The sequence below is a fragment of the Bombina bombina genome, chromosome 2, assembly GCF_027579735.1.
Source record: "Bombina bombina isolate aBomBom1 chromosome 2, aBomBom1.pri, whole genome shotgun sequence".
In the NCBI taxonomy this organism is placed as follows: domain Eukaryota; kingdom Metazoa; phylum Chordata; class Amphibia; order Anura; family Bombinatoridae; genus Bombina; species Bombina bombina.
Window position 1 is genome coordinate 152,578,701 of NC_069500.1, and position 24,550 is coordinate 152,603,250.

Genomic DNA, 24,550 nt, shown 5'->3' on the forward strand with positions numbered 1-24,550 from the left:
GAGAGCTCCTGTCCGACTCAGACGCCAGCAAGGTGGAGGTGGAGTACTGGTTTGGGCTGGTATCATCAAAGATGAGCTTGTGGGGCCTTTTCGGGTTGAGGATGGAGTCAAGCTCAACTCCCAGTCCTACTGCCAGTTTCTGGAAGACACCTTCTTCAAGCAGTGGTACAGGAAGAAGTCTGCATCCTTCAAGAAAAACATGATTTTCATGCAGGACAATGCTCCATCACACGCGTCCAAGTACTCCACAGCGTGGCTGGCAAGAAAGGGTATAAAAGAAGAAAATCTAATGACATGGCCTCCTTGTTCACCTGATCTGAACGCCATTGAGAACCTGTGGTCCATCATCAAATGTGTGATTTACAAGGAGGGAAAACAGTAAACCTCTCTGAACAGTGTCTGGGAGGCTGTGGTTGCTGCTGCACGCAATGTTGATGGTGAACAGATCAAAACACTGACAGAATCCATGGATGGCAGGCTTTTGAGTGTCCTTGCAAAGAAAGGTGGCTATATTGGTCACTGATTTGTTTTTGTTTTGTTTTTGAATGTCAGAAATGTATATTTGTGAATGTTGAGATGTTATATTGGTTTCACTGGTAAAAATAAATAATTGAAATGGGTTTATATTTGTTTTTTGTTAAGTTGCCTAATAATTATGCACAGTAATAGTCACCTGCACACACAGATATCCCCCTAAAATAGCTATAACTAAAAACAAACTAAAAACTACTTCCAAAACTATTCAGCTTTGAAATTAATGAGTTTTTTGGGTTCATTGAGAACATGGTTGTTGTTCAATAATAAAATTAATCCTCAAAAATACAACTTGCCTAATAATTCTGCACTCCCTGTAAAGCCTGCACACACACACACACACACACAATTAAGCCTGCACACACACACTAAAGCCTGCACACACACACACACAATTAAGCCTGCACACACACACTAAAGCCTGCACACACACACACTAAGCCTACACACACACACACTAAAGCCTGCACACACTAAAGCCTACACACACACACACTAAAGCCTACACACACACACTCTAAAGCCTGCACACACACTACAGCCTGCAAACACACACACTAAAGCATACACACACTAAAGCCTGCACACACACTAAAGCACACACACACTAAAGCATACATACACTAAAGCCTGCAGACGCACACATTAAAGCCTGCACACACACACACTAAAGCCTGCACACACACACACACACACACACTAAAGCCTGCACACACACACACTAAAGCCTGCACACACACACAATAAAGCCTGCACACACACACACTAAAGCCTGCACACACACACTAAAGCCTGCACACACACACAATAAAGCCTGCACACACACACACTAAAGCCTGCACACACACACTAAAGCCTGCACACACACACACACACTAAAGCCTGCACACACACACACACACACACACACACACACTAAAGCCTGCACACACACACACTAAAGTCTGCACAAACACACTAAAGCATGCACACACATACACACACACTAAAGCCCGCACACACACACACACACACACTAAAGCATGCACGCACACACACACTAAAGCATGCACACACACACACTAAAGCATGCACACACACTAAAGCCTGCACACACACACACACTAAAGCCTGCAAACACACACACTAAAACCTGCACACACACACTAAAGCCTACACACACACTAAAGCCTGCACACACACACACTAAAGCCTACACACACACACATACTAAAGCCTGCACATGCACACACACACACGCTAAAGCCTGCACACACGAAAGCCTAAACACACACACACTCTAAAGCCTACACAAACACTACAGCCTGCACACACACACACTAAAGCATGCACACACACTAAAGCCTGCACACACACACACACACTAAAGCCTGCAAACACACACACTAAAACCTGCACACACACACACACACACTAAAGCCTACACACACACTAAAGCCTGCACACACACACGCACTAAAGCCTACACACACATACTAAAGCCTGCACATGCACACACACACACACTAAAGCCTGCACACACTAAAGCCTAAACACACACACACTCTAAAGCCTACACAAACACTACAGCCTGCACACACACACACACACACACTAAAGCCTGCACATACACTACAGCCTGCAAACACACACACTAAAGCCTGCACACACACACACACACACACACACACACTAAAGCCTGCACACTCACACGCACTAAACCATGCACACACAAACTAAAGCATGCACACACACACTAAAGCATGCACACACACACTAAAGCATGCACACACACACACTAAAGCATGCACACACTAAAGCCTGCACACACACACACACACTAATGCCTACACACACACACTAAAGCCTGCACACACACTAATGCCTACACACACACACACACTTATGCCTGCACACACACACTAAAGCCTGCACACACACACTAAAGCATGCACACACACTAAAGCCTGCACACACACTAAAGCCTGCACACACCCTAAAGCATGCACACACACACACTAAAGCATGCACACACACTAAAGCCTGCACACACACTAAAGCCTGCACACACCCTAAAGCATGCACACACACACACTAAAGCATGCACACACACACACTAAAGCATGCACACACACACTAAAGCCTACACACACACTAAAGCCTGCACACACACACGCACTAAAGCCTACACACACACACATACTAAAGCCTGCACATGCACACACACACACACTAAAGCCTGCACACACTAAAGCCTAAACACACACACACTCTAAAGCCTACACAAACACTACAGCCTGCACACACACACACACACACACACTAAAGCCTGCACATACACTACAGCCTGCAAACACACACACTAAAGCCTGCACACACACACACACACACACACTAAAGCCTGCACACTCACACGCACTAAACCATGCACACACAAACTAAAGCATGCACACACACACTAAAGCATGCACACACACACTAAAGCATGCACACACACACACACACTAAAGCATGCACACACTAAAGCCTGCACACACACACACACTAATGCCTACACACACACACTAAAGCCTGCACACACACACACTAATGCCTACACACACACACACTAATGCCTGCACACACACACTAAAGCCTGCACACACACACTAAAGCATGCACACACACTAAAGCCTGCACACACACTAAAGCCTGCACACACCCTAAAGCATGCACACACACACACTAAAGCATGCACACACACACACTAAAGCATACACACACACTAAAGCCTGCACACACACACACACTAATGCCTGCACACACACACTAAAGCAGCCATAAGTGAGGGCGGAGCCAAAAACATAATTTATGTAAGAACTTACCTGATAAGTTCATTTCTTTCATATTAGCAAGAGTCCATGAGTTAGTGACGTATGGGATATACATTCCTACCAGGAGGGGCAAAGTTTCCCAAACCTCAAAATGCCTATAAATACACCCCTCACCACACCCACAAATCAGTTTAACGCATAGCCAAGAAGTGGGGTGATAAGAAAAAAGTGCGAAAGCATAAAAAATAAGGAATTGGAATAATTGTGCTTTATACAAAAAAATCATAACCACCACAAAAAGGGTGGGCCTCATGGACTCTTGATAATATGAAAGAAATGAATTTATCAGGTAAGTTCTTACATAAATTATGTTTTCTTTCATGTAATTAGCAAGAGTCCATGAGCTAGTGACGTATGGGATAATGACTACCCAAGATGTGGATCTTCCACGCAAGAGTCACTAGAGAGGGAGGGATAAAATAAAGACAGCCAATTCCGCTGAAAATAATCCACACCCAAAAGAAAGTTTAAATCTTATAATGAAAAAAACTGAAATTATAAGCAGAAGAATCAAACTGAAACAGCTGCCTGAAGTACTTTTCTACCAAAGACTGCTTCAGAAGAAGAAAACACATCAAAATGGTAGAATTTAGTAAAAGTATGCTAAGAAGACCAAGTTGCTGCTTTGCAAATCTGATCAACCGAAGCTTCATTCCTAAACGCCCAGGAAGTAGAAACTGACCTAGTAGAATGAGCTGTAATCCTTTGAGGCGGAGTTTTACCCGACTCGACATAAGCATGATGAATTAAAGATTTCAACCAAGATGCCAAAGAAATGGCAGAGGCCTTCTGACCTTTCCTAGAACCGGAAAAGATAACAAATAGACTAGAAGTCTTTCGGAAATTCTTAGTAGCTTCAACATAATATTTCAAAGCTCTAACTACATCCAAAGAATGCAATGATCTCTCCTTAGAATTCTTAGGATTAGGACATAATGAAGGAACCACAATTTCTCTGCTAATGTTGTTAGAATTCACAACCTTAGGTAAAAATTTAAAAGAAGTTTGCAACACCGCCTTATCCTGATGAAAAATCAGAAAAGGAGACTCACAAGAATGAGCAGATAATTCAGAAACTCTTCTAGCAGAAGAGATGGCCAAAAGAAACAAAACTTTCCAAGAAAGTAATTTAATGTCCAATGAATGCATAGGTTCAAACGGAGGAGCTTGAAGAGCCCCCAGAACCAAATTCAAACTCCAAGGAGGAGAAATTGACTTAATGACAGGTTTTATACGAACCAAAGCTTGTACAAAACAATGAATATCAGGAAGATTAGCAATCTTTCTGTGAAAAAGAACAGAAAGAGCAGAGATTTGTCCTTTCAAGGAACTTGCAGACAAACCTTTATCCAAACCATCCTGAAGAAACTGTAAAATTCTCGGAATTCTAAAAGAATGCCAGGAAAAATGATGAGAAAGACACCAAGAAATGTAAGTCTTCCAGACTCTATAATATATCTTCCTAGATACAGATTTACGAGCCTGTAACATAGTATTAATCACAGAGTCAGAGAAACCTCTTTGACTAAGAATCAAGCGTTCAATCTCCATACCTTTAAATTTAAGGATTTGAGATCCTGATGGAAAAAAGGACCTTGCGACAGAAGGTCTGGTCTTAACGGAAGAGTCCACGGTTGGCAAGAGGCCATCCGGACAAGATCCGCATACCAAAACCTGTGAGGCTATGCTGGAGCCACCAGCAGAACAAATGAGCATTCCTTCAGAATCTTGGAAGAAGAACTAGAGGTGGAAAGATATAGGCAGGATGATACTTCCAAGGAAGTGACAATGCATCCACTGCTTCCGCTTGAGGATCCCTGGATCTGGACAGATACCTGGGAAGTTTCTTGTTTAGATGAGAAGCCATCAGATCTATTTCTGGAAGTCCCCACATTTGAACAATCTGAAGAAATACCTCTGGGTGAAGAGACCATTCGCCCGGATGTAACGTTTGGCGACTGAGATAATCCGCTTCCCAATTGTCTATACCTGGGATATGAACCGCAGAAATTAGACAGGAGCTGGATTCCGCCCATACCAGTATTCGAGATACTTCTTTCATAGCCAGAGGGCTGTGAGTCCCTCCTTGATGATTTATATATGCCACAGTTGTGACATTGTCTGTCTGAAAACAAATGAACGATTCTCTCTTTAGAAAAGGCCATGACTGAAGAGCTCTGAAAATTGCACGGAGTTCCAAAATATTGATTGGCAATCTCACCTCCTGAGATTCCCAAACCCCTTGTGCTGTCAGAGACCCCCAAACAGCTCCCCAACCTGTCAGACTTGCATCTGTTGAAATTACAGTCCAGGTCGGAAGAACAAAAGAAGCCCCCTGAACTAAACAATGGTGATCTGTCCACCACGTCAGAGAGTGTCGTACAATCGGTTTTAAAGATATTAATTGAGATATCTTTGTGTAATCCCTGCACCACTGGTTCAGCATACAGAGCTGAAGAGGTCGCATGTGAAAACGAGCAAAGGGGATCGCGTCCGATGCAGCAGTCATAAGACCTAGAATTTCCATGCATAAGGCTACCGAAGGGAATGATTGCGATTGAAGGTTTCGACAATCTGAGATCAATTTTAGACGTCTCTTGTCTGTCAGAGACAGAGTCATGGACACTGAATCTATCTGGAAACCTAAAAAAGGTTACCCTTGTCTGATGAATCAATGAACTTTTCGGTAAATTGATCCTCCAACCATGATCTTGAAGAAACAACACGAGTCAATTCGTATGAGATTCTGCTAAATGAGAAGACTGAGCAAGTACCAAGATATCGTCCAAATAAGGAAATACCACAATACCCTGTTTTCTGATTACAGACAGAAGGGCACCGAGAACCTTTGTAAAAATTCTTGGAGCTGTTGCTAGGCCAAACGGCAGAGCCACAAACTGGTAATGCTTGTCTAGGAAAGAGAATCTCAGAAACTGATAGTGATCTGGATGAATCGGAATATGCAGATATGCATCCTGTAAATCTATTGTGGACATATAATGCCCTTGCTGAACAAAAGGCAGGATAGTCCTTATAGTTACCATTTTGAATGTTGGTATCCTTACATAACGATTCAATATTTTTAGATCCAGAACTGGTCTGAAGGAATTCTCCTTCTTTGGTACAATGAAGAGATTTGAATAAAACCCCAGCCCCTGTTCCAGAACTGGAACTGACATAATTACTCCAGCCAACTCTAGAGCCTTCGCTGGATTTACTGGGACACGGGAAAGAAAAAATCTCTTTGCAGGAGGCCTTATCTTGAAGCCAATTCTATACCCTTCTGAAACAATGTTCTGAATCCAAAGATTGTGAATTGAATTGATCCAAATTTCTTTGAAAAATCGTAATCTGCCCCCTACCAGCTGAGCTGGAATGAGGGCCGCACCTTCATGTGGACTTGGGAGCTGGCTTTGGTTTTATAAAAGGCTTGGATTTATTCCAGATTGGAGATGGTTTCCAAACTGATACCGCTCCTGTGGGTGAAGGATCAGGCTTTTGTTCCTTATTGTGACGAAAGGAACGAAAACGATTATTAGACCTAAATTTACCTTTAGATTTTTTATCCTGTGGTAAAAAAGTTCCTTTCCCTCCAGTAACAGATAACAGTTGAGATAATAGAATCCAACTGAGAACCAAATAATTTATTACCCTGGAAAGAAAGGGAAAGCAAAGTTGACTTAGAAGACATATCAGCATTCCAAGTTTTAAGCCATAAAGCTCTTCTAGCTAAAATAGCTAGAGACATATACCTGACATCAACTCTAATGATATTAAAGATGGCATCACAAATAAAGTTATTAGCATGTTGAAGAAGATTAACAATGCTATGAGAATTATGATCTGTTACTTGTTGCGCTAAAGCTTCTAACCAAAAAGTTGAAGCTTCAGCAACATCCGCTAAAGATATAGCAGGTCTAAGAAGATTACCTGAACATAAGTAAGCTTTTCTTAGAAAGGATTCAATCTTCCTATCTAAAGGATCCTTAAAGGAAGTACTATCTGCCGTAGGAATAGTAGTACGTTTAGCAAGAGTAGAGACAGCCCCATCAACTTTAGGGATTTTGTCCCAAAATTCTAATCTGTCAGATGGCACAGGATATAATTGCTTAAAACGTTTAGAAGGAGTAAATGAATTACCCAAATTATTCCATTCCCTGGAGATTACTTCAGAAATAGCATCAGGGACAGGAAAAACTTCTGGAATAACTACAGGAGATTTAAAAACCTTATTTAAACGTTTAGATTTAGTGTCAAGAGGACCAGAATCCTCTATTTCTAATGCAATTAAAACTTCTTTAAGTAAAGAACGAATAAATTACATTTTAAATAAATATGAAGATTTATCAGCATCAACCTCTGAGACAGAATCCTCTGAACCAGAGGAACCATTATCAGAATCAAAATGATGATGTTCATTTAAAAATTCATCTGAAAAATGAGGGGTTTTAAAAGACCTTTTACGTTTACTAGAAGGAGGAATAACAGACATAGCCTTCTTAATGAATTTAGAAACAAAATCTCTTATGTTAACAGGAACACTCTGAGTATTAGATGTTGACGGAACAGCAACAGGTAATGTAACATTACTAAAGGAAATATTATCTGCATTAACAAGTTTGTCATGACATTCATTACAAACAACAGCTGGAGTAACAGATACCACAAGTTTACAGTAGATACACTTAACTTTGGTAGATCCAGCGCCAGGCAGCGTTTTTCCAGAAGTATCTTCTGACTCAGTGTCAATCTGGGACATCTTGCAATATGTAATAGAAAAAACAACATATAAAGCAAAATTGATCAAATTCCTTAAATGACAGTTTCAGGAATGGGAAAAAATGCCAGTGAACAAGCTTCTAGCAACCAGAAGCAATAAATAATGAGACTTAAATAATGTGGAGACAATAGTGACGCCCATATTTTTTAGCGCCAAAAAAGACGCCCACATTATTTGGCGCCTAAATGCTTTTGGCGCCAAAAATGACGCCACATCCGGATCGCCGACACTTTTGGCGCAAAAAAAAAACGTAAAAAATGACGCAACTTCCGGCGACACGTATGACGCCGGAAACTGAAAAAAAATGTTTGCGCCAAAAAAGTCCGTGCCAAGAATGACGCAATAAAATGAAGCATTTTCAGCCCCCGCGAGCCTAACAGCCCACAGGGAAAAAAGTCAAATTTTAAGGTAAGAAAAAAATGAATTTATTCATATGCATTATCCCAAATATGAAACTGACTGTCTGAAATAAGGAACGTTGAACATCCTGAGTCAAGGCAAATAAATGTTTGAATACATATATTTAGAACTTTATATAAAAGTGCCCAACCATAGCTTAGAGTGTCACAGAAAATAAGACTTACTTACCCCAGGACACTCGTCTACATGTTGTAGAAAGCCAAACCAGTACTGAAACGAAAATCAGTAGAGGTAATGGTATATATAAGAGTATATCGTCGATCTGAAAAGGGAGGTAAGAGATGAATCTCTATGACCGATAACAGAGAACCTATGAAATAGACCCCGTAGAAGGAGATCATTGAATTCAAATAGGCAATACTCTCCTCACATCCCTCTGACATTCACTGCACGCTGAGAGGAAAACCGGGCTCCAACCTGCTGCGGAGCGCATATCAACGTAGAATCTAGCACAAACTTACTTCACCACCTCCATAGGAGGCAAAGTTTGTAAAACTGATTTGTGGGTGTGGTGAGGGGTGTATTTATAGGCATTTTGAGGTTTGGGAAACTTTGCCCCTCCTGGTAGGAATGTATATCCCATACGTCACTAGCTCATGGACTCTTGCTAATTACATGAAAGAAATGTTGCATGCCCCTGACGAAAATGTATATGTTCCACTATCTGATTAGTGTAGCGAGCACCATGCACGTGATAAATATTACTAAGGACTTTGAATACCTGTGCAAATATATATCCTGTACATTAAAAAAATTACTATGAGCACACAAATACATTTCTTTAGAGGTTTATTGCTAATTTGGGCACATTTTTTCAAAAGGGTTCTCCACCTGATATGTACCTGTTCAGGGAGCTCTCCTATCATTTTTGTAGCTAAGAATCTTCCCAAATCCCAAGCCATCCTAACTGCATAGCCTCTAATTATGTATGACAATTTGAGAGGTAGTGTGTATTATGTCTAGCTACCATATGTTATGCATAACAAATGTAGCCAATTAAAAAGATTGAGACAGCTGCATCCGCCTCATTAGAACAGTTTTTACGCAACTGAACCAATACCCAAAACTAGAAACAGAAGCTTCTACGAGTTATTCGAGCCTCCCTTTTTTCACATCGTTCCCAGCACCCGTCAGACAGTATTCAGAATCATATATCCCTCACTTTAACCCGCCAGGTTCTGTGATTGGGCCATTATGTAGTTGCTAGTAGGAATTGGTCCCGTAGCCATGGGTGGAGTTAGCTGTTGTTTGAATTTGGAGAGTAGCGGCAAGGAAATTGGAATCTAATGTTGGCGGGTGACAGTGTTTTGCTAACTGGGATTTTCAGGGAGCCGATAATTTGCATAATATTGCAGTGTATTTATCTGGTTGTCTTTAATACAACAAATATGGGCTACAATCGGGGAAGTATACTGGTGGATGTGTCTGGGTTCATAATAGCTGTAAATGCGATCAATTTTATGATATCCGAAGTCCTGAAGTCACAATATCCGAAGTCCTAGGGCGCGATCACATATACGGCGCAGGTTTCAGCGCAAGTGTGGGAACCCGCGCCGCCCGTAATTTCACCTCGCACATCGGGGTATTACATATACTGCGCCGTTAGATGCTAAACTGGCATAAGTTGGACAAACTGGCGATCTTCTGAAATGTGCGCAAATACACATTTTACTTGTCGCAAGTAACTTATGCCAGTATTTTATCCACGGAAAGTGTCAATAAAGAGTAGTTTTATGCAAATTAGGCTAACACTCGTAAAAATGAACCGCAATTTCATATAAAAATGCCCATATATAACCCATATATAAAGAGATGAAGGTAATACAATTATGATTTCCCATTGTTCTCTCCTCCAAGTATTGTTGATTGTTTTGAGAAGAAATTTAAAGTAAATAAGCAAGTATATGTCCACAATGTGATAAAGTACCTACAAGCTCAATCCATTTGATTATGTTGTGGCTTCAAACTATTTCAAATACACAAATAAAACTTAAAAAAACAATATCATAGTATACTGTCCCTTTAACCTTGAGATGCTGCTTAAATGTATGTGTTTGTTAAGGCTTCCAGGGAGTTACGTTGCTTTTTTAGTCAGTGCAAGGGTTGCTGCGCCTGCAATTTGTGGCGAGATAAGAATGGAGTAGATTTTCTGAATTCTGCGCGCATAAGTCCTTACGCTGTATATTGGATACCAAATTGTGCGTCTGTTCTATGTTAGTCTATGGGTAAAAAAAATAAGTCCGAAGGGTGAAATATACACGCATAACTTGCTATGCCGTATATGTAATACCAAAATCGCGTAAAATCTGGCGTAGCCGGCTTTTGTGGGTGGCGCTGCATATGTAATGGAGGCCCTAAAGTTATCTCACATCCGGTGTTGCTTGCATGCAAACATTTTACTTTTAACTTGTAATATGCGTGCAAACCCATGCGCATTATAAAAACAAAAACAAAGATAAACTTATTTATAATACATATTTTTTTATCTGTAACCATGTACTATTTTTTATTATAATTATATTTTCCACTTTATTAATATATGTAATATGTATTGCTTCCCTAGGAATAGGTCTAGTTTGAATTTTGCATTTATTTTTATATGTAAATACATACTGATATTTCCATAAGAACATTAGTGCAACTATTCCTACACATGGGACAACAATAAATATTACATTTTTCAGGGTTTTTTTTACATTGAAACACTTGCATTATTTGGAAGTTTTCAAATTTCAATGGGAAATAGGTCTCAAAAAGCTCCTTTTTCCTCTTTTACACCTAGTTGAGCTAGGTGTAATTTTTTTCAATGTATCAACAGCCTCCAACAGTGTGTTAATGGTTTGTGCTTCCATTGGAAACCTAGTATAAGTTATCAATTAACGGTGTCTAATACTTTCTATGGCACGTGAAAATATTTTCGAAGCAGTTGATAAACAAAATAGCTTCCGACACACTTGGTTATTATTGAAAATGGGGAAATTCACATTTTAAAACTTAATTTACTAGTCAGCCTATAAATTAAATCGGCCCCATGGTATCAGAATAATAATAAACCATCTTGTTTGTTGATTGAAATAAAGCACCTGTAGTGGGTTAGAATATTTACAGTCAGAGCACAACTTCATGAGTCAAGACCGCACCTAAAGGGATTTTAGTTTATAAGGCCTATTTAACAAAGGTCTGTCGGACCTGATCCGACAGTGCGGATCAGGTCCGATAGACCTCACTGAATGAGGAGAGCAATACGCTCTCCGTATTCAGCATTGCACCAGCAGCTCTTGTGAGCTGCTGATGCAACGCCGCCTCCTGCAGATTTGCGGCCAATCATCCGCCAGCAGGGGGTTGTCAATCAACCCGATCGTATTCGATCGGGTTGAATTGTGGCGATCTCTGTCCGACCTTCTCAGAGCAGGCGGACAGGTTATGGGGCAACGGTCTTGAGACTATTGCTCCATAACTTGTGTTTCTGGCAAGTCTGAAGGCTCGCCAGAAACACGGGACATCAAGCCCCATTATGTGTAACAAAGCATTTCAATATAATGTGTAGAAAACAATATAATATGGAAATGAACAAATACTTTATATGAGAAATTAAGATGAACAAATAACATATATGAGAAATTAAGATGAACAAATAACGTATATGAGAAATTAAGATGAACAAATAACATATATGAGAAATTAAGATGAACAAATAACGTATATGAGAAATTAAGAAGAACAAATAACGTATGTGAGAAATTGAGATGAACAAATAACTTATATGAGAAATTAAGATGAACAAATAACTTATATGAGAAATTAAGATGAACAAATAACGTATATGAGAAATTAAGAAGAACAAATAACGTATGTGAGAAATTGAGATGAACAAATAACTTATATGAGAAATTAAGATGAACAAATAACTTATATGAGAAATTAAGATGAACAAATACCTTATATGAGAAATTAAGATGAACAAATAACGTATATGAGAAATTAAGATGAACAAATAACTTTTATGAGAAATTAAGATGAACAAATAACTTTTATGAGAAATTAAGATGAACAAATAACTTATATGAGAAATTAAGATGAACAAATAACTTTTATGAGAAATTAAGATGAACAAATAACTTATATGAGAAATTAAGATGAACAAATAACGTATATGAGAAATTAAGATGAACAAATAACTTATATGAGAAATTAAGATGAACAAATAACTTATATGAGAAATTAAGATGAACAAATAACGTATATGAGAAATTAAGAAGAACAAATAACGTATGTGAGAAATTGAGATGAACAAATAACTTATATGAGAAATTAAGATGAACAAATAACTTATATGAGAAATTAAGATGAACAAATACCTTATATGAGAAATTAAGATGAACAAATAACGTATATGAGAAATTAAGATGAACAAATAACTTTTATGAGAAATTAAGATGAACAAATAACTTTTATGAGAAATTAAGATGAACAAATAACTTATATGAGAAATTAAGATGAACAAATAACTTTTATGAGAAATTAAGATGAACAAATAACTTATATGAGAAATTAAGATGAACAAATAACGTATATGAGAAATTAAGATGAACAAATAACGTATATGAGAAATTAAGATGAACAAATAATGTATATGAGAAATTAATATGAACAAATAACGTATATGAGAAATTAAGATGAACAAATAACTTATAACTTGCTATTCTTTTTTAGGTCAACGCAAATTAAAACATACTCTTGGGACAATGCCCAGGTTATACTAGTTGGGAACAAATGTGACATGGAGGATGAACGGGTGATCTCAGCTGACAGGGGAAAACATTTGGCAGAACAACTTGGTAAGTTTGGGACTGGGGAATGGCAATATAAGTTCAATATAAGTGCAATTTGATGTTACAAGTTCTATTATATGGAATATTTTATTATCATGATATAATTTTGGTTTCTAACCCTGTAATATTGAAATTTAACAAGGCTTGAAGTTTATGTTAAAGGGACAGGAATCCCAAAAATGTTCTTTCATGATTTGAATACAACATACAATTTTAAACAACTTTCCAATTTACTTCTATGATCATATTTGCTTCATTATCTTGTTATCCTTTGCTGAAGGAATAGCACTGCACTACTGGCAACTAGCTGAATAAATCTAGTTAGCCAATCACAAGAGACAAATATGTGCAGGCACCAATCAGCATCTAGCTCGCACTAGTATAGGATATGTGCTTATTCTTTTTCCACAAGGGATATTAAGAGTACAAAGCACATTTGAAAATAGAAGTGAATTTAAAAGTGTCTTAAAATTAGATTCTCTATCTGAATCATGCAAGTTTAATTTTGACTTTCCTGTCCCTTTAAAGAGCGATCTAGTAAAATTTAAAATTAAAGCGGTTACTAGAATATCACCATATCACCTAATTCTGATAAATGATCTCTGTCCCTCTAAGACAGCCATATGTCCTGATTTTCAGAGTTTCCCTTTTATTTTTACAAAAAATATTGTATGTAGGAAGTCCAAAGAGGTAAGGTAAAAAAATGTGTGTTTTCCCCTAAATTATGCTCTTATCTGTGTATAAGCATTACAGAGCCCATGTGCTAAATATTTAAAGGTATAGGAATGTCAAAATCAAACTTGAATGATTCAGATAGAGTGTGTACTTTTAAGACGCTATTAAATTCACTTGTATTTTCAATTGTGCTTTGTTCTCTTGATATTCATTGTTGAAATGGAATACTCAGGGGGCGTGTCTAGTTGCGGCCATGATAAGTTACATCTTTCAGCAGCTCTGAACTTGATGTGGATACTACACTAAAAATCATTTCAATCCTGCAGCAGCCAACATCCACAGATCATACAGGAGTTATATAACCTCTAGCTGAACGGAGCCATATAAATATTTTAGTGTTCCTCACCGACTAGACCAAAACTAAGCAAAAGAGACGGCGAGCGGTGGCCTACTACAACTTTCAACTAATCACCCCCCCTCCCCGAGAATGGGGGTAACCTAGTTTAATGTGGCTATGTCTATTGGAGAGAAATAGAGGAATTCCACATTGTACTAGGCACCCTTCTTTGTAACCTGGAGCAGCAGATGTTTCATAGTTATGAATATCTTAAGTCTATAATACAGCATGGTGATGGGGCGGGCCCCTCGCTTACAGATACAGGACCGGAAACCCCTTGCACTGACAAGCAACCAGCTAGATGTGACAGTGGAGGTGCAATGCGTCACATTTACAGAGGAACATCTATCAAGAAATGGAGGCTTATCTGGGGAATGTGAGACTGATCTTCATGTTAAGGAGGCAGGTAACTTGTTCCTAGGCTGCCCACAAACTCGGAGTGCTGTTGTTCCTACCCCTATCAGGATAAGGCAGACCGGAGCTCAACAGGTTGCCCATGGCGGGTTGTGTAGGGGGGTCCTTGCCTTGGAGTCCCTATGGGGAGATACGGCTGAACACTCTGAGGGCTACTCAAATTCACTCAACATCCGTGTGTTAGATCAGATGGCTACCCCAGAAGTGGTGAGGAGCGACGATCCTAACTCTGACTGGGCCTATCACACTAACAGCCCGGTTTTACAATTACCTATTTCAGAGGACTTTACCGTATTTACTGAAAGATCTGTGCTTAGATCGGCATGGGAGCACCTTCAACCTTAAAGCCCCACAAATGGCAAATGGGACTGATTTATGTCAGAACTATATAATTGCTACAAGCTCCTCTTCCTATAGGGGTAGGGTGAAATGTTAACATTATAAAATGTGGCGAGTGGTAACTTCTACTTCTTGCACCAAATTAGCTCTGCTGTTTTGCTTGACCCCTAACACAGTTTGCAGTGTTGTTGACCCCTTATGTTGATGTTTGTATCCCTTATTTTTGACCATTGGCCCCAACATATCATGATCTTACTAAGGTATTATTCATTTTTATGGGGGTGTCATATTCAGCTTAGAAAGTCTAGGTGCTCTGCGACATCCCTATTGTAACATACATATTCTTCAGCCAGGGCCACAGATTGCTATATCAGTTTTGTTAGTACTGCATTATTGCGTAAATTTTATTCAGCATGATTTCTCCAGGTAGACCTACCAACAACTACACCTGTGTCAACTTATAATACCATAGGAAGGTGGGGAGGCCCTAACCCTTTAGAATAGGCTACTTTTGAACCGGTAATGAGCCTTGTAAACCTGGCTACAAACGAATATCCCCTACTTCATCTTTATTATACTTTGGCCACCAACATGGTAGGATGACAATAGGGTAGTGGTCCCCCCCTCCTCATATAGCTTTATATACACAGTTCCAACACATGGTTCTCACTGTATGTAAGTTTATTTAACTATCTTAATACAGAATGGGCTACTGGGTGCCACCACATAAGACATTTCAATGAGAAATATTCCTCCCTCCTCTTTATTTATTTTGAGTATTTTTGTTATGTGTTAGCTATACTATACTAGTTTAAGCTGTGCTTACCCGCTGATATATTCATCCTATAATTTATCATTATCAATACCTTTAATGGTCCATGCCTACTTCATTACTATATATCTTCACAGCTCTCGTTTATTACTCCAACCGGTCTGAAGCCTAAGACCCCTTCTGCAATATAGAGAGCGTTTCAGTGAGCCATGATATGGCAAATAATTATTCTTGTCATGTATATACCATATACTATGCTACTCAATTGTAAACTATGATTTTAATGTGTTATGGCATTAACTATATGTCTTCCTTTTCCACATAACCTCAATAAAAGAATACTTAAAGAGAAATAGAATACTCATATATCATACACTAGTGGGAGCTAGCTGGTGATTGGTGCCTGCACACATTTGTCTATGACTGGCTAGCTGCCAGTAGTGCATTGCTGTTCCTTCAGCAAAGAATAACAAGAGAATGAAGTAAATTTGATAATCAAAGTAAATTGGAAAATTGTTTATTGTATGTTCCAAATCATGAAAGAAATTGTTGGGGTTTCCCGACCTTTTGAAAGAAAAAACATGAAAACATCATCTGGGAATACTGATTGTATTAACCATAATTCCTAGCATTTATTTGAGAGACGTGACATTTCTCATTTTAATCATAGTGTTTAAAATACTCAGTGTTCTCCATAGAAAATGTTGCCAGCGGAGTGGCATTATGAAGTAGCCGGGTCGGGGCAGTGTAATATCTTCTAATATGATATTATTTTCTGCTGTGCAAAGCACGAATTAATTGCATAATTTAACATAAATGTATTAAATGCTAATTTGTGCAATAAAAAAATGAACTTTTTTAGTATTAGATCATTTTAGCTTAATATTGACTACAATTTTAACAGGGTGGTCAGTAAAATCAGGCAGCTGCTAGAAAGGTCTTGGGCAGAACACTTATACTATTTGTACATTTAATTTAAAGCTACATATACATACATAGATCTGTTCATGACTGAATAAGAGCTATCTTATATTCCTACCATCTAATATACACAATATTGTATTATGGGCAAGTCAGCTTTCTTTTAATGGGGTATTGATTAACCTATCTGCAATCTGACTGTATTGACGCACTAAAAAATGTTTATGTGACAAGTTACTTAGACACATTTATCATAATAAAGCAGGTAGTTCTTCCAGCGTTCTGCAGCAGGATCGTCTTCTTGTATCACCTAGCTGTTCAGTCATAAGGACCCTTCTAATTACCTTGTTCAAAGTTCCAAGATGTTTAATCATATACAAAATGAATGAACATCTTGGCATATTTGATATGGTGTAGTCATTACATGGATTGATGTGAAAGTAAATTATTAGATAAGCACCTAGGATAAAATAATGAATAATGCAAAGCTCATAAGAATCCAATTCTCATTTATTTTTACATTCAATGTATAACTGTTCTGATGCACCAATAGAAGCCTCCTTTTGGTTATACAATGTTTTATTCTGAATGATTTGTCAATAGCAAAAACAGGGGTACAAATATTAAATAAATGTAGCCTAGTATGCACAGTGTGTGCGTTTAAAGTCTAAATGAAGCTTTAAATTAACATTGTAACTATCCTATTAGCAGCTCAAAAAAAGTAAAAACTAGTCTCAGATTTAGTTTTTTAACCCTTTAATGACCACAGCACTTTTCCATTTTCTGTCCGTTTGGGACCAAGGCTATTTTTACATTTTTGCGGTGTTTCTGTTTAGCTGTAATTTTCCTCTTACTCATTTACTGTACCCACACATATTATATACCGTTTTTCTCGCCATTAAATGGACTTTCTCAAGATATCATTATTTTCATCATATCTTATTATTTACTATAAAAAAAAATATAAAATATGAGGAAAAAATGGAAAAAAACACTTTTTCTAACTTTGACCCCCAAAATCTGTTACACATCTACAACCACCAAAAAACACCCATGCTAAATAGTTTCTAAATTTTGTCCTGAGTTTAGAAATACCCAATGTTTACATGTTCTTTGCTTTTTTTGCAAGTTATAGGGCAATAAGTACAAGTAGCACTTTGCTATTTCCAAACCACTTTTTTTCAAAATTAGCGCTAGTTACATTGGGACACTGATATCTTTCAGGAATCCCTGAATATCCATTGACATGTATATATAATTTTTTTAGAAGACATTCCAAAGTATTGATCTAGGCCCATTTTGGTATATTTCATGCCACCATTTCACCGCCAAATGAGATCAAATAAAAAAAATTGTTCACTTTTTCACAATTTTTTTCACAAACTTTAGGTTTCTCACTGAAATTATTTGCAAGCAACTTGTGCAATTGTGGCACAAATGGTTGTAAATGCTTCTCTGGGATCCCCTTTGTTCATAAATAGCAGACATATATGGCTTTGGCATTTTATTTTGGTAATTAGAACACGTGTATTATGCCCAGCAGTGAAGGGGTTAATTAGGGAGCTTGTAGAGAGCTTGTAGGGTTAAGTTTAGCTTTAGTGTAGTGTAGTGTAGTAGACAACCCAAAGTATTGATCTAGGCCCATTTTGGTATATTTTATGCCACCATTTCCCCGCCAAATGCGATCAAATAAAAAAAAATTGTTAATTTTTTCACAAACTTTAGTTTTCTCACTGAAATTATTTACAAACAGCCTGTGCAATTATGGCAGAAATGGTTGTAAATGCTTCTCTGGGATCCCCTTTGTTCAGAAATAGCAGACATATATGGCTTTAAAGTTGCTTTTTGGTAATTAGAAGGCCATGAAATGCCGCTGCGCATCACATGTGTATTATGTCTAGCAGTGAAGGGGTTAATTAGGTACATTGTAGGGAGCTTGCAGGGTTAATTTTAGCTTTAGTGTAGAGATCAGCCTCCCACCTGACACATCAGACCCCCTGATCCCTCCCAAACAGTGCTGTTCCCTCCCCCACCCCACAATTGTCCCCTCCATCTTAAGTACTGGCAGAAAGTCTGCCAGTACTAAAATTAAAAGTATTTAAAAAAAATATATATATTTTTTTAACATATTTACATATGCTGATGTGTAGGATTCCCCCCTTAGCCCCCAACCTCCCTGATCCCCCCCAAACAGCTCTCTAACCCTCCCCCTCTACCTTACTGGGAGCCATCTTGGGTACTGGCAGCTGTCTGCCACACATATTATATACCATTTTTCTTGCCATTAAATGGACTTTCTCAAGATATCATTATTTTCATCATATCTTATAATTTACTATAAAATTTTTTTTATAAAATATGAGGAAAAAATGGAAAAAAACACTTTTTCTAACTTTGACCCCCAAAATCTGTTACACATCTACAACCACCAAAAAACACCCATGCTAAATAGTTTCTAAATTTTGTCCTGAGTTTAGAAATACCCAATGTTTACATGTTCTTTGCTTTTTTTGCAAGTTATAGGGCAATAAGTACAAGTAGCACTTTGCTATTTCCAAACCACTTTATTTTCAAAATTAGCGCTAGTTACATTGGGACACTGATATCTTTCAGGAATCCCTGAATATCCATTGACATGTATGTATACTTTTTTTAGAAGACATCCCAAAGTATTGATCTAGGCCCATTTTGGTATATTTCATGCCACCATTTCACCGCCAAATGCGATCAAATTAAACAAACCGTTAACTTTTTCACAAACTTTAGGTTTCTCATTGAAATTATTTACAAACAGCTTGTGCAATTATGGCACAAATGGTTGTAAATGCTTCTCTGGGATCCCCTTTGTACAGAAATAGCAGACATATATTGCTTTGACGTTGCTTTTTGGTAATTAGAAGGCCATGAAATGCTGCTGCGCATCACACGTGTATTATGTCTAGCAGTGAAGGGGTTAATTAGGTAGCTTGTAGGGAGCTTGCAGGGTTAATTTTAGCTTTAGTGTAGAGATCAGCCTCCCACCTGACACATCAGACCCCCTGATCCCTCCCAAACAGTGTTGTTCCCTCCCCCACCCCACAATTGTCCCCGCCATCTTAAGTACTGGCAGAAAGTCTGCCAGTACTAAAATTAAAGGTATTTTAAAAAAATATTTTTTATAGCATATTTACATATGCTGATGTGTAGGATTCCCCCCTTAGCCCCCAACCTCCCTGATCCCCTCCAAACAGCTCTCTAACCCTCCCCCTCTACCTTACTTGTAGCCATCTTGGGTACTGGCAGCTGTCTGCCAGTACTCAGTTTCAGCAAAAAAAATTCCTTTTTATTCTTTTTTCTTTTTTTTTTTCTGTAGTGTAGCTCCCCCCCCCCCAAAGAACAACACCCCTACAACTTCCAGATCACTTTGATTTTTATTTTTTTTAACTTTTACCTTAACTTTTTTTTTTACTTTTACCCAACTTTTATTATTATTCATTTTCTGTAGTGTAGCCGTTCCCACCCGCATCCACCCCGTGCACGCCCCCCGGCGATCTCGCCCACAATCCCGCCCCCCTCAACGTCATATGGCCCATCGATGGCCGCCCACCCGTCTCCCACGTAAGCTCCCACCAACGATACCGGCCATCGATGTCCGGTGCAGAGAGGGCCACAGAGTGGCTCTCTCTGCATCGGATGGCCAAGGGGGGTTATTGCAGCATGCCTCGATATCGAGGCATCACTGCAATAACCGGAAAGCGCCTGGAAGCGATCAGGATCGCTTCCAGCTGCTTTACAGACCAAGGACGTACGCCATACGTCCTCGGTCATTAACTATATTTTTTTTTAGGACGTATGGCGTACGTCCTTGGTCGTTAAGGGGTTAAACTGTAGTGCAGCGTTTGAGGTCCATAATGTCTACTCATGACAGACATATTGGTTGTAGAGCAATGTTTCTCAACTCCAGTCCTCAGGTACTCCTCCCAGGCCAGATATTCATTATACCTTAACTAGAGTATAGGTGAAATAATCAGCTGATCAGTAACCATGGTTACTAACCTGCTGTCATCAATCGGCTGATTACTGCACCTGTGCTCTAGTTAAGGTAGACTGAAACTCTGGCCTGTTAGTAGTACTAATGGACTGGAGTTGAGAAACACTGTTGCAGAGCATGCCTAATAAAAAGGCTATGACATGAATGTTAGCCTTCTCTGTTGCTGATTTTGATATAAAAAAAATAAGCAGCCTTTTTAAAGTCAGTGGTCACACAACTCAGATATGGCTACATTAAGCCATCAATAAGCAAGCGTAACCCAGGTCCTGAACCAAAATTGGGCCGGCTCCTAAGCTTTACATTCCTGCTTTTTAAATAAAGATACACTTTTGCAGGGGTTACATAACAGTAAAAAGACTGTGCAACGTTTGTTTTGACTTGAGTGTCCCTTTAACTATGCTACCTAACTTGAATGCCACAAATACTTTTAAAATCTAATCTAGTCCAGAATTCTTCAGTAAAACGAAAAAATGAGTGAACCTAAAAAAAATAAAAATAATAATAATACATTTCTGACATATGTTTTTTCCTTTTTTAGGTTTTGAATTTTTTGAAACAAGCGCTAAAGATAACATCAACGTGAAGCAGACATTTGAGAGGCTGGTGGATATCATCTGTGACAAAATGTCAGAGAATTTAGAAACCGATCCAGCAATTACTGCAGCAAAACAAAGCACAAGACTGACAGATAAACCCCCTGTACAGCAACCAAACTGTGGTTGTTAATACTTTGTTCCAGGCTTCCTCAGTGTGTTCTATTGCCAACAAGTATTTAAAAAAAAAATGTAGTTTTTTTTATTTCCACTGTCTATATATCTGTTTGGAGAAACTTTGCTGACGATAGCCTGGAGGCTGAGATGCTATGATAAATGTCCCTGCTGTTTGCAAGATAAATACGCTTTGTATGCTCTAACAGTTAGTATGCTCCTTACTAACCTGATGTTATTTTTCTATAAAGTGGGCTATGTCAGGTTCCACATATTGTTGATGTTGCATCTGTGTGTTTATGGGTAAAATGTTTCTTTTTTTCAGTTGTACATTTTGTTCAGCTTGTGTCTGGTCCGTCACTGAATGACTAATTCATTTTATTGTTATTTATGAATGAATTTGAGATTCATTTAACTGATGTTGTATGAGTTATCCCTCATTGGAAGACAACTGAAAGATATAGCCTGAGCATTGTTTAGTTTTTTTATATATACTTTCAGCATTCAGGTAACTAAAGGGCTTCATAGCTATTGCTGTTAAAAAGGATAACGATACCATATGCATTAATGCTCAGCTATTAATACTAACAATTTGGTAAGTGGAATAAAGATATTTTTTTCCAACTATAATGTTTATTATGAGGTGCAGAAATGTAATATCTACTGTAAGTAATCACATCATTAAAAACAAATGAATGGTTTAAAAACGTTCCATCTCATGAAATAGGCATCCTCCTCTGTATTAATTGGAGAAGATTTTTATGGCGTTTGCTTGCATTGCAGACCTCTCCTGCAGCAATGGAGTTAATAATGTTAGATCTAATACAAATTTGAGTACTATAAATAAGATAATTGAATAATAATGGGAAAGGTTTGGTCAAGTACAAAGTTCATATTAATGTCTGCAGGGTTTCAATGTAGATTAATTATGTGGTAAACTTTTCAACTTGAATAGAATATATCCCAAATGTGTATGTTTAATAAATAAATATTATTTAAAGGATCATTGAACCCACATTTTTTCTTTTGTGATTCAGATAGAGCATGCAATTTTAAGCAACTTTCTAATTTACTCCTATTATCAATTTTTCTTGCTATGTTTATTTGAAAAGCAAGAATGTAAGTTTAGATGCCGGCCCATTTTTGGTGAACAACCTGGGTTGTCCTTGCTGATTGGACAGCACCAATTAACAAGTGCTGCCCATGGACTGAACCAAAGATTTTCTGGCTCCTTAGCTTAGATGCCTTCTTTTTCAAATAAAGATAGCAAGAGAATGAAGAAAAATTGATAATAGGAGTAAATTAGAAAGTTGCTTAAAATTGCATCCTCTGTCTGAATCATGAAAGAAGAAAATTTGGGTTCAGTGTCCCTTTAAGCACACAGTCAGGTTAAAATAAAGCAACACAATAACACAAATTAAGGCTGTTAAGGGAACAAACTGCATAATGTAAGATTATAGAGAGTATATTTTAAATGCCTTTTAGTGACATCATACTCTAAAAGTTCCTTTGTTCAATTTAAATGAGAATGTTTCAAAATGTATTACAATGTTACTTGTTTTGTGGGGATTGGCCTCATCAACTAGTAAACTGTAGACTCCATGTCCAGCTAGAAAGACAACCTTCTGAAGTTATGGTGCCCACAGGCTGGCGTCACTAACAAACCTGGCACCGCATGCAACCTGGTACTGATTGCCATACATGTTTAAAGCTATCACTAATTCATTTTAACTGAATATTTCTGTAATAATATCCATATAACTAATTCCTTCCAATCATATTTCAATTGTACATTTTAAGTTCAAATTCTATGGCAATTATTTGCATAATTTATGTATATCCCAAAGGAATAAGGCTTTTACAACAATTTTGACCATTCAGATTCAGTTTAATAGAAGTAATTATTTGATTTTGTGTACACACTGGAATGGAATAGCAAATCAGTTTATCGTTTCTGTAATGGGCCAGTGATTTGTAAGAAAAAGTTAAATCCATAATATATAAATATGTTAGCTACGTCTCAGGACACAGGGAAATAAAAGGAATTGGACTTGAAAGAGCTTTCATGACAGAAAAGTACACATATGAATAGTGATTAAAGGGACAGTAAAGTAAAAATGTAACTTTCATGCCTAGAGAGGGCATGCAATATTAAAGGGACACTGAACCCACAATTTTTCTTTTGTGATTCAGATAAGACAACTTTCCAATTTACTTAGTCAAAGAGTAAACCGGGGTAGGCTATAGGACCTCAAAAGTGTGCACATGTCTTTAGCAGTGTTTGCAACAATGTTATACATAGTAGCAAATACTGCTACTATAGAGGGCTAAAGACATGCACACTTCTTAGGTCCTATGAGCCTACCCAGGTTTACCCTTCAACAAAGGATACCAAGAGATCAAAACAAATTTGATAATGGAAGTAAAGGTGTTTAAAATTACATGCTCTATCTATATCATGAAAAATTAATCTTGACTTTACTGTCCCTTTAAAGGGACAATACACTGTACTCTGTTCCACCTAAAAGATAATAGTGGAAAATGTCCCATGTTCCTTTAATGCAAATGTGTTATTTTTAACGTATAAGTAAATGGGCAGCATTTATTACTAAGAAGAAGCAAATAATAGAGTTTGTAGTCATTATCAGACACAGATATCATGAATGTAAAGTTACGCTTCTACATGACATTGCTAAGAATTATTTCAATAAGGGCATATCACAGAATACCGGGTATAACAGACAAGATATGCACCTTTATGAATTCTACCCATTTTAAATACATTGTGAGCATAATCATTCTGTGATTGGTTCATGGAAAACTGAAAAACACTCATTTTGATACAGTATTTATATGTAATAAGAATATGTTAATCCT

At 37.9% G+C, this 24,550-nt stretch overlaps 1 protein-coding gene across 1 annotated transcript in view; it reads left to right on the top strand.

Annotated features, from left to right (window-relative positions):
- RAB3C (RAB3C, member RAS oncogene family) overlaps positions 1 to 22,401 on the top strand; it is a 428,574-nt gene extending 406,173 nt beyond the window's left edge. The window contains exons 4-5 of the mRNA XM_053701295.1: positions 13,300 to 13,424; positions 21,505 to 22,401. Coding sequence (XP_053557270.1) covers positions 13,300 to 13,424; positions 21,505 to 21,692 — 313 coding nt within the window. The 3' untranslated portion in view covers positions 21,693 to 22,401. The remainder of the gene's footprint in view (positions 1 to 13,299; positions 13,425 to 21,504) is intronic.
- Positions 22,402 to 24,550: the final 2,149 nt, after the last annotated feature.